This window comes from Branchiostoma floridae, chromosome 4 (assembly GCF_000003815.2).
Source record: "Branchiostoma floridae strain S238N-H82 chromosome 4, Bfl_VNyyK, whole genome shotgun sequence".
NCBI lineage: Eukaryota > Metazoa > Chordata > Leptocardii > Amphioxiformes > Branchiostomatidae > Branchiostoma > Branchiostoma floridae.
In genome coordinates, this window is record NC_049982.1 from 30,116,653 (window position 1) to 30,133,343 (window position 16,691).

At 40.3% G+C, this 16,691-nt stretch overlaps 3 protein-coding genes across 3 annotated transcripts in view; 2 read left to right on the forward strand and 1 right to left on the reverse strand.

Annotated features, from left to right (window-relative positions):
• LOC118413754 (DNA repair protein REV1-like) overlaps positions 1-9,123 on the reverse strand; it is a 20,751-nt gene extending 11,628 nt beyond the window's left edge. The window contains exons 1-9 of the mRNA XM_035817286.1: positions 8,961-9,123; positions 8,082-8,214; positions 5,980-6,148; positions 3,444-4,742; positions 2,860-3,014; positions 2,161-2,280; positions 1,265-1,485; positions 479-651; positions 155-257 (exon numbers count right to left, since the gene is read on the reverse strand). Of these exons, the coding sequence (XP_035673179.1) occupies positions 155-257; positions 479-651; positions 1,265-1,485; positions 2,161-2,280; positions 2,860-3,014; positions 3,444-4,742; positions 5,980-6,148; positions 8,082-8,214; positions 8,961-9,017 (2,430 nt within the window). The 5' untranslated portion in view covers positions 9,018-9,123. The remainder of the gene's footprint in view (positions 1-154; positions 258-478; positions 652-1,264; positions 1,486-2,160; positions 2,281-2,859; positions 3,015-3,443; positions 4,743-5,979; positions 6,149-8,081; positions 8,215-8,960) is intronic.
• LOC118414804 overlaps positions 1-16,691 on the forward strand; it is a 1,072,569-nt gene that overhangs the window by 346,722 nt on the left and 709,156 nt on the right. The gene's annotated exons all lie outside the window — the stretch shown is intronic.
• Positions 9,530-13,183, forward strand: LOC118414837 (TM2 domain-containing protein 2-like). Its single transcript, XM_035819100.1, has 4 exons — positions 9,530-9,716; positions 10,406-10,493; positions 11,401-11,519; positions 12,804-13,183. The coding sequence occupies exons 1-4, from the start codon at positions 9,556-9,558 to the stop codon at positions 13,015-13,017; spliced, it is 582 nt and encodes a 193-aa protein (XP_035674993.1). The 5' UTR covers positions 9,530-9,555; the 3' UTR covers positions 13,018-13,183.

The following is a 16,691-nucleotide window of genomic DNA, read 5'->3' on the forward strand; positions in this document are numbered from 1 at the left end:
ACATCTGTAGCATGTCTGGGGTTTCAACCCAGGACCACTTGGTCCATTTTAAATACCTATTACAACAAGTTGAAATGATTGAGTAGATTTTCTTTGCTCATAGCCATCTCTGTACAAAAAATGTGTTTGTATTATTTTATACATTTGTACTCACCCCTCTATTATCAGATGGCAGAAGTTTCATCTGACAAAGTATGTTCCAAGCCTCCTTCCCGATCACTTTGTGGTCATCTGTTGCCAGGCCCAGTGTCGATGACCTAGGGGTCAAAATGATACAGTAGAAAAGCTCTAAATGGGTACCTTAAAGACAACTGATAATACATGTAGCCATGAATTATCTTGTCTGATTCCAGATGTTAAGATGGTCTGGGTTCCCAGACGGAACAGCAGAGAAGCGACTGTATATAGTGTAATGAATGCCGGAGCAAACTACTTTCCGGATGGTACCTTAACATTTCTGACTATGAATGTTACTTACTTGGAGAGGCTATCACAGATGCCGTGACCCATGAACTTGCTGGGTTCCACGGGAGCGTCCGCCTTCCTGGCCATGACCTTCAGGGTCACAGTCTTCCCCTTCAGCCCGGCCTTCTGTAACCTCCGCTGCACCTCCTCAGCTAGGTTGTACATGAAGGTCTCTGCTTCTGTGTCCTTCATCAAGGAGAAGAAGATGTATGTGAAATCATTGTACATTTAATTACATGTATAAAGGGCCCTGTATCTATATCTGTATAGCTGGTACAATGACCGTTCTTCGTCATAGCACATTAGCTTCTGTATGTATATCTGTATATAACTATCCTTTGGCATAATAAACCAAATTCTGTACAAGTCCTGTATCTGCATAGCCTGTTCTTTGTCATAACACACCAGCTTCTCTACCTGTATCTGTATAATATTATGCAGCCTGTATATTAATTGTCTTTTGGCATATCACACCAGCTTCTGTTTCTGCACCTATGTACATTTATTAGCATACATAATTACAATAACTGTCCTTCAGCACCCTAACACACAGCTTCTATATTTGGACCCATTTAGCTTGCATTTATAAGTTGGTCCTTATACATAAGACACCAGCTGCTGTATCTGTCTGCATAGTCTTATGCCCCCAGTAAATCTGAGTGGTGATCATTCTATTTACTGGCATGCTTCTACTTTGCAATATTCACATAACTATGGACACACACAAAAACAAGCAAACAAACAAACAAACACACCACGGATTACCATAGCTCTGTTAGTAGTATACTAGTAACCACACCTTAGTAAACCTGATGCCATAGTTGATCTCAGCAGATACAGACTTCCTCTCCCTCTCCACCTTCAGTTGTCTGTCGTCCTGCCCCCGACAGCTCCGGTACAGCGCCTGTCCTGTCTTGGGTCCGAACTCCCTCTGCAGGGTCGGCAGGGTCACCTTCTGAAGGTCACCACAGGTCACGACCCCCATGACCTTCAGCCGCGACTCCAAGGAGCGACCAACTCCTGTGGAAAAACATTAAGTCATTCATATTTAACGATACTGTTTAATACGATACAAATACAAGGTGCATATGCCATTTTGTGTTACCCCGAATTAGAGCTGTTTAAACAATATCATGGCACTACAATCAAACCTGTCTATAGCAGCCACTCAAGGGCCTGGAGAAATGTCGCCACTATAGATGGGTGACCAATATAGAGAAAATGATGATCAATTGACCACAAGCAATAAGTTACACGTGCTTTCAGTGCCCACTGATCTATCTTGCCAAGTAACAAGTTGTCTTGATCGTCTCAGAATTACTTACCCTCCCAAAGTCAAATCTAATCTACGAAAACGACTTGGGCTCTAACGTTTAAGGCACACGTATCTTCCGCTCCTGCCAAAATGATCCTGTTGGGAACTCCAAATCCAAACTATGATTTTAAACTCGGCACAGGGTGACATACAGTCGCTGTTTGGTCTCAATAAGCAGTGATTCTGTATCTACGGGACCGGAAATCATGTGGCCGTGGCTGCGTTGGACAGATGGCCACTATAGACTATTTCTGAATTCTTAGGTCAATGGGAAAAATCCAAGGGACCGACAAAAGGTGACCCCAATGGCCAGGTGGCCGCTATGCAAAGGTGGCTGCTAATACAGGTTTGACTATACTTAGTACTAGCACTAAGCATACCTGGCAGTTCCCTGACAGTCTGTGGACTGACAAAGTCCAGAACCTCCTCAGGAGGCAGGTAGAACTGACCGTTAGGTTTGGCTCTCTTGGTGGCCATCCTAGCCAACAGGACACTAGATGCTGTGGAAATATTAATGTATTCACACTTTCAGTTAAGAAAAAAATCTTTGCCAGGATATTTTCGTATAATGGCCTTAACACATAATAATAATGTGAAGTTTAATGTGAAATTTATTTGCAAGTTCTTGCCCGAGGGCTAATTGCAGCATGAAACATACAGAAAATATGGTAAACATACATAAAATGAAATAATTTTGTATAGATAACAATGGTGACAAGTGTAAACAAGTGACATATAATATTAAGTAAATTTCAATTTTCAACATCTTTTTAACCTAACTGAATATGGCTGGGCCTACTATTTACATGTAGTACATGTATCTCAGGGAGAACAACATTAGGTCCTGGCCAAACCATACTTCCAATACTGCAAGTACCCTATTACACCATCTGCACCATACATACTGCCACTCGGAGCAGACACACAGCAAGACAAACAAACACACAGCCTGAAGTTAATACAGTAACTGTACCACCATTTTCATCAAAGACATAAAGTACTAATTCCATACAAATCAAAATTATGCTCAAAGTGGTTGGGAACTATTCCTTGATGTAATCGCATAGGTTCTATATTACCTAGCCCAACAGATGCAGGGCACTGCGTTTTCTCCAAAATCTCCTTTCGTAAGACTGTAGCCAGGTCGTCGGGAGTGGCTCCTGTGTCAGCAAGGATGTCCGTCACGTCCACGAAAGCCTCGTCACAACTCACCGCCTCGATCTCATGGGTGTAACTGCAGGGGTAGGGAAGGAAAATTATTATCATAAATGGTTTTCTAGACATTTATTTGCTTGAATCATATTTTTCAGGAGAATGTGGTCATGAAACACTTTATGATGAAAACATAGTTATTCTTTTCTGTATCCGTATCTGTATCTATACAGCTGGTATAACCCCCCTTCGATGAAACACATCACTTTTAAAAGATAATAACTGTTACATACAACTTACAGTAAAAACTGTCCAAGAAGTCTAACACAGAGAGAACCTGGTCCAATACAATCTGGTCTATGTGGACTGTCAGTCGACGCTTGTGTCAATGGGAAAATTATGTAAATTTTAAGAGACCACCAACTTCATTGGCCTGGTGGTCCTAATATGTAGAGTCGTTCAATTGGATACTTGCATTGATTTACTGTACTAAAGATGTAACTTGTCTCACCTGGCCAGAATCCCATACATCTCCTGTGCCACCTCCTTGTAGCCTTCAAAGTCGTACGGTATGGTCTTAAGGTCCGGGCACAGCTTCAGGGCCGGCCCCATGAACATACCATTCTTCACTCCAGCCTTCCTTGCCTCATAGCTACAAGACGCAATCTCAGAGAAGGACATATAAGTATCTCTTTGAGCGTTTCCTCTTGTTGCATTGTCCTCTGTCTTGTCTGTAATGCTGTGTCGATGCGGTGCTCTTTTCTCCCAGTACGCTCTCTCGTACTCTGGGTCCATACCAGGCCGTATTTTCTGCTCGTGACCCTTTCCTTTAGAGTGTGTGACGGCGACCGGTTTCCCGCGAAGATTGGGATGGTTCCTCAGGCCAACAGACACAAAGAAACAATCCATGTCAAGATGCATGACCACCTTACTTCCTACCTGTACCTTTGTAAACCTGTCGGTTTCATGAAAAGACATTCTGTCGCTGTTATCATCTGTTGCGGGTTCTGGTCTACTTTGTAGGTGATCACGTAGCCTTTGTCTACCTGGAAAACCGTTGTCTCCCTTTCCTTGCAAGACGTTGACATAAGCCTGGAAGTCAGTCCGCCATGTCGAAAGGTGGTGCAGTCTTGAGTTGTCGTAAAACTCTGCAACGAAGTTCGCGTCCTTGGAACTTCCCATTGGCTTCTTTCCTGAAGGACTGGTGTGAACTAGTTTAGAAAGAGGTTGTTGCTGCACAGTGGATGATGATAGGCTGTCGCCATGGACACTGTTGTCATGGTAACTGTTTGCATCCTGAGTATCATCACCTTGGAAACTGGAGCTGTCATTGTTTTCGTTTCCTTTGAAACTAGATTTGTTGTATGAGAAACTAACATTGTTATTACTAGATGTTGACAAGCTGTTGTTACCATCGAAACTGTTACCATGGGGACCAGTTAAGGGTCTCACACCATCAGTAGGTCTTACATCATAAGGTCTCACACCATCAGTAGGTCTCAAACCATCAGTTGGTCTCACATCATCAGAAGGTCTCATACCATCAGAAGGTCTTACATCAACAGAGGGTATCACACCATCCATAGGTCTCACACCATCATATGGTCTCACATCATCAGAAGGTATCACAGAATCATTGGATCTCACACTATCTGTATCTCCATCAGAGACATCTTCCATGGAGGCCTCATCATCATTGATAAGAGTAGTGGAAGTCCTGGTGAGAGACCTGAAGTTGAGAGCTCCCTGTGCATGGTCTCTCCGGTACAGCATGTAGGGTACATGGGACAGCAGGTATCCAGCCTTGATACTGTTGGAAGAAAGCAGATAGGAGATGGAATCATAAACAACAGTACTGCAATTTGCCCACCCATACCTAATCTGTTTTGTATGACCAATACAGGGCTCGAAATACACTTTTCAGTCAACTTGCACCTGTGCAAGTTAAGCCAAAGGTAACTTGCACCAAAAGAAACTTACTTGCACAACCCAAAATAGTGAACTGTTAACCCTTTTCTCCTCTTCTGAAAATTTGCAAATGTATGTGAGTAAATGGGGATACATACCGGTAAAGACCACATGTTTGGATATTTGTTTTTCCGTAGCGTATTTTATTTTTGGTTTGAAATTGTACAAACTGTTTCATAAAAACTGTGAATTTAGCCTCAATTAAAGACAATTCAATGTCTACAACTCGATAAGATCCATAGATTTCTTCTGGACTCTTTGAGTGACATCCATCACAGTAACTAGTCTTAAGCATCTCCAGAATGAAGTGGTAGAACAACTCAATACAATACATATAACTGGAAAAACCAGTTGAACATATTAAAGTCACTAATTAGTATGCAAATGTAACTCATATGCAAATCAAGGTAAGACAGCACCATAGGAATCATTAGCATTGTAGAGATGGATTTGTCTAAAAAAAAATAGTTTACCTGGATGTCTAATCAAATTTAGAAATAACAAATTTAGGCTTTTTTTTTTATTCAGTGTTATTTTCTTTTACCTTTCAATGACAGACAATATTCTCGGTGTGTGTAAGCTTTTTCTAATGTCAGGTATTAGAGGACAAAAGTAACTTGCACTGGTGCAAGTTTGGTCTAAACTTACTTGCACCACACCAGTTTTACTTGCACAAACTTGCATATGCATGTGGTATTTCGAGCCCTGCAATAGCAATTCAGAACTGTTATTTTAGGGGAATATCCATTACTAATGAGCACTAGCTAGACAATATAGCTCACTCACACACTCAATATAGCTATACTGCAGGAAAGTGATCAAATTAGCGCATGGAGTTAGAGAATAAATATAGAATACAACACAGTGTCTTCGGTATCATCCAACCCACGCCGGCAAACTTGGCGCACTTTAATTTTTCTATGAAAGCCAATGATAACTGTTACAGTAAAACCCCATGCATGTAATAACCCAAGTTATCATGTGGTCAGGAACATCCATATTGAATGTTATTTGGCCCAGGTATGACATTGATGCATGAATACTTGAGACAAACACAACAAAGCAAATTCATTTAGTACCTTTCTGTGATCCACTGTGGCCGAACCACCTTCTTGTCTTTGATGTCCTTGATCTTCCTGTCGGGAAGGTTGGAGGCGATGACGTGCGTGGTGTGGGACCGTGAGGGGTACACGTCGTACTTCCCACCATGCACCTGCATCAGCCTCCGCAGCTCATCCGCAGGGGGTTCTGTGAGTAGTGTAGGATGTGACATATGGGTCAGTTTTGAGAGGGGGAGGGATAAATATTCAACAGAAACTAGTGTCGGGAAGGTTGGAGGCGATGACGTGGGTGGTATGGGACCGTGAGGGGTACACGTCGTACTCCCCACCATGCACCTGCATCAGCTGCCGCAACTCATCTGCCGGAGGATCTGTGGGTAGTAAAGGATGTGAAATATGGGTCGTTTTGAGAGGGGAGGGAGGAAATTTTCAATAGAAACTAGTAATTTGTTGTGAGATGTAAAGAGAAGAACTTTTTTGGACTGTGTGACCTCTCATTTTTAAAATTTTTTTCCCCATCGGGCCACACCGATTTAATTTCTTGGTTCACGGATTCGCTCGCTCCTATTTTTTGGGAAAAAAAATAAAAATAAAAATTACCACTCAGCAAATTTTCACCATTAATGAAACCATTCACCAACTTTCTGGTGTAGCAAATTGGCCTTTATATTATAAGCTCCTTAAAGTGTGGGTACAGGTGCTGTTACTGTACAAAAATAGTGTTTTTGTACTTTTTTCAAGCTGAAAACTTTTTTTCTTTATGTTTTGGATTAGCTGTTACCTTTACCCCAACCATTTTACCATTTTTATTTTTATTTTTATTTCGCCCTTTCGCTCCATATTTTTTATGAAAAAATCCGTGAACCAAGAAATTAAATTGGTGTGGCCTCAGGGCCCGAGATTCATTTTTGGGATTAGGTGCACTGGTGCACCCAGCTTAAAAAATTGGGTGCACAAAAACTTTTTTGGGTTCACCACTTAAATTTAAGTAATAACCCAATAATAAAACTTAGTTACAAGCTATCAGATTCTTAAACAAGTACTATGACAGACATTTTTATATCTTTCTAACACTTAGATGTCAAGAATATGATGTATACTGACATACTTTAATATCTTTACATACATAAACCTAAGAAAATATTTAGGTGCACCCTGTGAACCCACAACAAATAATCGGGTGCACAGCTCCAATTTTGGGTGCACCTGGGTGCACATGCACCCAGTAATTCGAGCCCTGCCCATGGATTATAAAATGGGGAATCCCACGTGCGTTTTTGAGGAAACCACTGAAAAGCATGTACTACCCTCGGTAGTGGTAACATTTTAAGATGACAACTACTATTTGTTGATTTGTCTACAAATACTTATACCTTAAGCGGTTTTGCAATTTTCGCATATATCATGTCAATCAGTTCCTCATTAGCATATTTGGTATACTGATTCCTTCTTAGCACATGTAAAAACATTCAGTCTCAAATTCTTCCCGCACCTGACAGTGTATATGAGCAGTGCCCATCCCAATTTCTATACGACTATAACCCTTGGGTCACAACAGTAGGGTGCTAGTGAACAACCTGGGGGCGAGTAGAACAGAAAGAAACAACATGCCCCCTACCAACATGCCCCCTACCCGGGATCGAACCAGGGTCGCAGATTACAAGTCATGACCGCTATCGCTGTCGCCACAAAAGCACTAGTGCCCTTGGGCAAGGACGATAGGCGGTACTTGAACACCACTGTTACACTACTCCCCCTTTTCTTTTCAAGATTCGTTCTCGAATCTCTGAGTTCGACATCCCTGTGTGGCACATCGCTAGCCTGTTACTCACAGGGCCGGCATGGGAATTAGTGAAACAACCAGAGGGGTGAGTAGAACAGAAAGAAACAACATGCCCCCTGCCCGGGATCAAACCCGGGTCGGCAGATCACAAGTCATGACCGCTATCGCTGTTGCCACAAAAGCACAAGTGCCCTTGGGCAATGATGATAGGCGGTACTTGAACACCACTGTTACTACACTAGTCCAAGTTGGCAGTTGCCTGTGTTCAACTCCCAACTCTTTGTCAAAAGTGCTGATTGCCTACTAGTAGTAGGTACATGTACACAGTGACACTCACCTGTCCAGCCATTGACATAGATAGCCACACCATTGAAGATGCTAGAGCAAGTCCCCTCCTTCTGGACTTGGTTTGAGGCATCCGTCTCAAACTGTTCATCCAGTTTTCTCTTCTTGGCTGCCATATAGCCCCTCTAATGAAAAAAAACAAACAAAAAAAAAACAGAAAATCAAAGATTTCATACCTTTATGAAACACCTTATGGGGGTGTGCTGTAGAATTTCCTTGGTATCATATTGGCCTTTACTCTTGTACAACAGAAGCCAGTTAATTGTACAACGGATAAACGCACAATTCTGTTAACTGCACGGAATCTCCAAATCCCAAACCGGTGTGGTCAAGCTGGATAACTTCGCATTATTGCACCATCCGGATAATTGCACGAAATTCACGGCCAAGTAGGCCGTGCAATTAAGCGGATTCTACTGTATTAGAGAGCCGAGAGGTTGGGCTGTACAAATAAATTACTAAAATCCCTGGCAATACTCTGACATCTAGGATAAATCATGTGCTGTATAATTTTAAATCAGTAGTTTACTTACCATGTTGTTGTGATATATCTTCTTTCTCTCTATCAACAAAGGTTAAACATTTTTGATCGCACATAGCATATACAAAATTATATGATATGCAAAGAATAATTTATAATAAAATTCAAATTTATACCACAGCTTGAGAATAGGAAATTCATATTGCCATACTAGTCTGTGCTATCTGTTGTCATAATCGAAAATTAGCATAGAATGCTTCTGTCCAGGTTTTTATACTGGGCGTAAAGATTACGATGACGCAAGGTTTTAGCGCGGGCAAGCCCAAACATGTTTTTGTAACTTTCGTAGCAAATCATTTATAGTATACGAGTTTCCAACAATAAACCTACCATTCCCTGGCCTCCCCAGCCATCATCAGACTCTCGCCGCCTTCTAGGTCTGCTCATGTTTGCTTTCTGGCGTTTAGCGAGCTTAGAAAACAGTTTTTATCTCCAAAATCCAAACAGAAAGTTCAGAATTTCCGCCATTTTTGTGGGTTCATCCGAGGTCAATATTTTGGGTATGGACGATTACTGATACTACTCATAGGGTAAAAATATTTTCATGCTCAAAAACATGCAAAGAAATACCGATTTGGATAACTGATATTAGAAAAAAATATTTGAAAGTTCTTATATTCATTACATGAGCAAAATTGTAAACTCAAGCTTTTTTATCTATTACAAAATGAATGCATGTTTCTCCCTTTAAAATAATGGAACCACCCAAATGATGGATAATGACGATTACTAACATAGGGTAAAAAATTTATTTTTCTGAATTATAAGATGAAAAAAAGTATAAAATTAGAACTAATATTTCAACATTTTGTTTCATCTATAAGTTTGTATTGACGACAAATTTGTGATATTTAGCCTCGCTATTAAGGAAGAATATTTACAACATGTTTTTTCCCTATAAATAATCGAATAGTCTGATGCCAAGATGGCGGCGGTTTGTTGGAGATTTTTCCTGTTTTCCGGAATTTTTCTTCATTTTCTCGACTTATCTTCGTCTGGTGATATCGACATAGACGCCTCGTGTAGGAGTGAGGGTTGTGGATTCGAAAATGACCCGCTTTCGCCGTTCATAAGATGTGAATACTTGTGAGTGACACCATAAAATGTTGTTGACTAATGCATGGTGTTGTTTAGCTGAGGCAACTAGGCTCTGAAAAACGATTTTACTTGTAGTCTACGAGTTCCGATCTCTAATTTTGAAAAATTATGGGGAAAAAACATTATTTTCATGTCAAAAATGATGCACAAAATCGGGCATTTTTGCATTGGATAAAACAGGTGAAGAAGATTTTTCCGGCAAGCACTACTGATACTGCCAGAAAGAGGAAAACCTAGAGAGAAATCCAGCCAATTTTAAAGAAAATTCTAGTACTACAGTTTTTTTAATCATCCTTGGCGCGCGGCATTGCAACTTGGCTTAACACAGCGCTTCAGAGGTCAATCTAGGTCACCGGCCTGTTTACATTCAGGCGTAGGAATATCCCGGAAGTAAGGCGCGGATAAAAACACAATTTGCACCAAAAACACACCATTTCTTCAGTTTTTCAGCCATGTAACCGTCTAATGTCATTTCGCAGGAAATAATGAGAAATGTCAACTCAAACATGGACCCTCGGAAGCCTTTCGTCACTTTTTGGTCGCGCACTTCCGCGGACCCCGGTCACGGAAGAACTGGGGTGTGCACCGATAAGTGGACGGATATAGATACATGTAGACTGGTTATAGTTATACAAAAGAAGCAAACTTTCTTATGTTTCACATCCCTTCATTTTCAGACCTCCAGAGTTTATTGAGTGTGATCCACCGATGGACCTTGATGGGAATGAGACCAAGAGAGAGGAGTTGGGGTATGGGTGCATCAAGGTATGGGCTTCTTTTTACTAGAAAGACATTGATAATAAGCCCCTTCACAGATCCAGCCATGCAGGTCAAAAGTAAAGGGCATAACTTTTAACCAGTTCTTGTCTGGACCATGCTTTAGACAAAAATGTGGTCGATTTGCATAACAATGACCAGTCATTTTTGCTTTATGTCTCAAGGGCCCACACCTTTGACCTGCGTGTGCACAGTTGGATTCTCTCTGACAGTGAGAGTCTCATCTAACGTAGTGGGTGTAATGCCTGCACCATGCGATCACAATGATTCAAATTTTAGTAGACATTAAAGTGCATTCCAGTCCAGAAGGGAGTGTTATTTTCCAATAGATAATGTATCAATGAATGCATGAACAAGCCAACCTTTTGTGGAATTCCACTTGTGGCAAATTACGCAACGTGTGTTTGTAAAACAATATGACACTCACTAAACCTATGCAGACCCTACCAATGTATTTGCTATACGTGTAGACACTTCCTTTATCGTGAATATTTTTGGCATAAATGAGGGGTGCTTAGCACACCAAGAAGGTCAATTGTTCACAAGATATCAAAGAACACATGGCAAGACGTGTTTTTCTTAGCGCCCATGAAATTAGCTTTGTAACCTAACCCAAGTCAGGCGTAGTCAGTATAATGGTAAGTAGCATACATTTGTCACTTCCTACAATTAATATACATCGGAAAATAAGTGTCCCGTCTGGAGTGGAATGCCCCTTTAATCAAAGGCTTTATACTTGTGACATCCTTGTCACTTGTGACATCCTTGTCACTATCATCTCCTGCAGGGTGTAGCGACCTTTGTGAACGGACTAAAGCAAACAAGGCTGGACTCCACTGGCCTAATCTACTAACTTATTGATCGCCCTTTGTGTATCTGTTTGTTTGTTTATTAGTTTGGAGGGGAGCGGTTTGAGGATGTAGAGAACACCAGTGTGGAGTGCCGGGTACTACCAGGGATCGAGTGCAGGGGAAACAGGACCTTCCTCAGTCTCAATGAAGTACCCTGCATCAAGTAAGACTCTAATATGCCGTACTAAAGACTAATGTAGAGTACCTTTAAATATTCGGGGTTCTAGCCAGGATTTCAATTTAGCGTAGTGGGAATAGTATGGTAGCAAAGTGACCAATCAGGAGATTGGTGTGGAAGGGGGGTCTTGGCCCCTCCGCGGTGAGATTTTGACAATGTAGAGTTAAAAGTTAAGTAATTTGAAGGATTTTTTGGTCAGTTTTGCATGGCATATCATCATTTTTCTTTGTTCAGACATTGATTAGACATTATTGAACAAGCAAATGATAGCAAAACACCACTACACTAGTGAAAAATTAGCGTAGTGGCCCATATTTTAGCGTAGTGGTCACAAATTTTAGCGTAGGGGACCACTACGCCAAAATGCACTAGCTAGAACCCTGTAAAATTAATGTAAAGTACCTTTTTAAAGTACCAAATCATCAGCTATTTGTAACTAATAGATATCATTGGTAAAAGAAAATTCCTATAATACAAGAAGTGGGATATTACTGTTACAGTAATTCTTGTAATTTTCAGTTTGATGTTTCTCTGCATTGTAGCTGTACGTGTGCCTATAGTGTTTGTGCAAAATTCAAACCAAGGCCAATTCCCCCATTTTCTCTGTTACTTAAAATCTAATAACTGTCAACAGCATTTACAGTACTTAATTTTCTGCCATTCATTCTTCAGTTAGTTACAGACATATCTGCATATACTACAGTAAATATTTACGATCAAATGATATTGTAAGAACACTTTGATAGACAGTTGAACTATTTTTCAACAAGATTAAACTGGATAGTGAGTGCAAAAGTGTGATTCTTTACTTGCTAATGTACTTAGGCCTAGGAAAAAAAATGTTGTGTTTCCTGTTTCAGTCCTGAAAAAATTAGGGTCGGTAGGTAGGGATTATCTTTTTTTTTTCTTGTATTCTTTTTTAGGCTGGCCAAAACTCTAGTGATACATATTTCAATACAGTTGAACAAAGTAAACTGAAATGCATGCGGACACTTGTCTTTAAATGTCAAACTTTAATTTTGTGTGTGATAGATACATTTATCCTTCATTAGATAGGACAAGCAGTGTTTTACTTCAATAGGAAGCAGGCTGAATAAAAATTCTAAGTGGAAGCTATGTGACTCCACTGCCCACCCCCCAAAAAAAGTCTAGGGTCGGCAGGTTTTTTTAGGGTAGGTAGGGAAACAGGAAACACAACATTTTTTTTCCTAGGCCTTATGGGAAACTGACCTACATTATAATTTGTGTTTCTCTACTGGTCTCTTGCAGGTATTCCGGACACTACTTTGTGACCACACTAATGTACTCGCTCCTGCTCGGCTTCTTTGGAGTGGACAGATTCTGCCTGGGGCACACGGGCATGGGGGTGGGGAAGCTACTCACCCTGGGGGGACTCGGAGTGTGGTGGATGGTGGACATCATCTTGTTGTGTACAGGGAGTCTAGTACCTGTGGATGGGAGTAACTGGAACCAATACTATTGAAGCAAACTACCAAGTGCTATAATTACTGTAAATTCAGAAATGTTCGTGGGGGTTTTATGTTCGCAGTTTCCACGGTGACCGCTTCACCTCGAACTTAAAACCACTGCGGACATATTTCCATTATAAAGTATGAGACTGCAGTCTATGGTGCTACCGCGAACTTTAAACCACCGTGAACACTCCATTTTCCTGCTACAGCGAAAGTAAATCCCCACAAACTTCAATGCATTTACAGTAATTGACATTGATTTTTTGGCGACACCACAAGAGAGGAGCTGGCATAGGAAGAATAGTCTCTGTACAAACTATCAAGTGCATTGATTGAGTGATGGGTAAAATAATTTTTTGGCATCACCACTGGGGAGGAGCTTATTTAGAGATGTAGCTGACAATGCACAGAACTCTTCTGTTTGCATTTCACAGCAAAACATTATATTACAGAATTCTTGTTCTTATTTGCTTGGGAAATCAACTGGCACTTCAGATAAAGACATAACACTCCTTTTTGTTTGAACTGGTTTGAAGTCTTGTTGAGAAAAATGTTATGTTTCTAAAAATCATGTCCCACATGAATTTATTCAATCTGCTCAAGTGACAGCCTGTAGTAAGAAAAACAGCTTTTACAATGCTAAAATGGTCTCAACATAGAAAAAATAGTCTGAATATGGCATTTTTTGGGTACAATTTATTTGTGTCATTGTGAATTGAATGTACATTGTGTAGATTGAGAAAAATTCATGTCAGATTTTGTATATACTACGTAGTACACACTGTTTATTAGGTACTGTACAGTACACTTGTGCTTTTTCAAATGTAATAATCCCAAATTGATTTTGTTGATCTGATAGTGGATTTACTTATGAGAAGATATCTTTAAGTACTCAGAATCTGTACATATCATTTAAAAAGTACTGCACAATATCTAGGAATGGAATAAAGACATGAAATAGGCATATATGTAAACCATTTGGTAAATATTTAATGTACATGTTATAATAATAAAATTGTCAATTGATGATAAAATGTGTCATATTTGTGTCATGGTTTCCCAAATCATTAGCTTTGTTCTTGGCAATTGAATGTGGAAATAGTTTAAGATAAGACGAATTTTGTAGAAAGGTATCATGAAGGTGAATTTTAATATGGGTTTCTGATAAATATGTTTAACTATGTATGTACACAATATATTGATCATTGTAACTCAAAGTAAATTTCATCCTATGTCCTACTCTCAATTCAATCTTGACCATAGTAAAATCCTAATCACCATACAGCTTTGGCTATGGCTAAAAAGTCCTACATTGTATTTAGCCACATACATACATGTGCAATGTACTAGTAGGGTACATCTATACAAAGCTGTCTCATATCTGTTACAAATCAATCAAATAATGTACCAAATTTTGCTCCTACCACTGTTTTAAAATTGGTAGTCTAAAAGTCTAAAATTACTGGGCTTAAAACATAAAAACTCATCATCTACGCATATTGGACAATTTACTAAGTACTAGGCTATTATCTATACAAATTCGGTACAAGACCACACAAATGAGTAACCCTGAAGAAAATGATCATGAAGCATACAACGTTCATTATATTACTTTACTACATGTACATGCAAGTGCTGACTGGTAATATAAGCATCTTGACATTTTGTTGCTAAGCTGGAATTTCACTGAAGTTGTAGTAAATCGGCGGCATTTTAGCACCAGGAACAGGAAATATGTTTTCAGCACTAGGAAAACAGGAAGGTGTTTTCAGCACCAGGGACATGTAAAACGTTTTTAGCACCAGGAACAGGGAAAGTGTTTTCAGGGACAGGAAAAATGTTGTCAGGGGCAGGGAAAGTATTTTTAGCACCGGGAACGGGAATGTTTTTTTTCAGCATGGGGAAAGTGTTTCAACACCAGGGACAAAAAAAGTCAAAGTCAAATATATTTTCATCACCAGGGACAGAGAACATTTTCAGCACCAGGGACAGAGAACATTTTAGCACCAGGGACAGAGAACATTTTCAGCACCAGGGACAGAGAACATTTTTAGTACCAGGGACAGAGAACATTTTCAGCACCAGGGACAGAGAACATTTTTAGCACCAGGGACAGAGAACATTTTCAGCACCAGGGACAGAGAACATTTTTAGTACCAGGGACAGAGAACATTTTCAGCACCAGGGACAGAGAACATTTTTAGCACCAGGGACAGAGAACATTTTTAGTACCAGGGACAGAGAACATTTTCAGCACCAGGGACAGAGAACATTTTAGCACCAGGGACAGAGAACATTTTCAGCACCAGGGACAGAGAACATTTTTAGTACCAGGGAAAGAGAACATTTTTAGTACCAGGGACAGAGAACATTTTTAGTACCAGGGACAGAGAACATTTTAGCACCAGGGACAGAGAACATTTTCAGCACCAGGGACAGAGAACATTTTTAGTACCAGGGACAGAGAACATTTTCAGCACCAGGGACAGAGAACATTTTTAGCACCAGGGACAGAGAACATTTTCAGCACCAGGGACAGAAAAAATTTTCAGCACCAAGGACACGGAAAATTTTGCCTAATATTCCCAAATCTATGAAGTCAGAGGTAACACCAATTCAAAATGCAGTGACGCTGCCAATATATGGCAGAATTCATAAAAAAATCTACGTGAGATGAATGGATACAGATACTAATTCAGGTTTAGCAAAGGTCTAACAATGCTGACACAACTGCCTCTACATTGCCATTATTGTTCTGAAGCATCGTCAACACAATACCATCCTCACACTGTGGTAGAACAGCTTTCACTAGCTGTACTTTCTCACTCAACTTCTCAACACCTGCATCAACTTTCTCCTCAGGTCCTTCCAGTTCGGAACTCTTGGTCATTGGCCTCGACCAGATTTCTTGGTCAAGGTCATCGTCTGAGTGTCTTGTTTCTTGGGAATCGTCGAGTAAAGATATGGTTTCAAGTTCTTGGTTAGAAGTTGAAAATGCATGTGTTTTGTTTGGCAATGAACTGGAAGTGCCTTGTTTGGTTATGACTCTACTTGTGCTTGGTTGTTCAGTGTTTTCAAGTCTACTACTGGTAGTATTATGGAAAGGGTCAGACATAGGGTAAGCCTTTCTACTACTGTCCTTTTGAATAGTTTTGGTCTTGCTGGTATCTACACTTTCTAGTTGTTCAGAATTCTTCTGTTTCTGATGAGCAGTCATTGACCAAAGGTTCAGGTCATAGTCGTCATCTGAGTCTTTTGTCTCTTGAGAGTCATCGAGCAAGGAAACCGTTTCCAGTTCGCTTTCTTGTGTGTACATGCCCTTTGCAGATCCCTTAGCACCCTTGCTTACTGTACTGATATCTTCGCTTGCATTTTTCAAAGTTGGCGTACCAATCCACTGTCTATGGCCATCAAACTTGTTGTCTGTGTTTACTTCCAAGCCTAGCTTCTTTTTACAAGTGTAAGGATTAAGGCTTCTTGCATTATTGCTTTTTCTTTGTTTTTGAGGTGATGGTGCGTGATCTGTTATATCTGGGAGTTCATTGTCAGAGTCACTGTCACAGTCAAACACACTAATACGACTGGCTATTGGTCTCTTTCTGCTTGAACTTGAACTATTGGCCTTCATAACATGATTGTCAAAGTGGCATTTTGACTCCTTGCCATCTTCAAAACCTGAGTCTAG

Bases quoted from the DNA above. Each gene is read 5' to 3' on its own strand.
- LOC118414837 (XM_035819100.1), top strand. From the start codon at position 9,556: ATGGCGGCGGTTTGTTGGAGATTTTTCCTGTTTTCCGGAATTTTTCTT. The intron at 9,717-10,405 runs GTGAGTGACACC...CTTCATTTTCAG, and splicing joins TTCATAAGATGTGAATACTT to ACCTCCAGAGTTTATTGAGT. The intron at 11,520-12,803 runs GTAAGACTCTAA...GGTCTCTTGCAG, and splicing joins AATGAAGTACCCTGCATCAA to GTATTCCGGACACTACTTTG.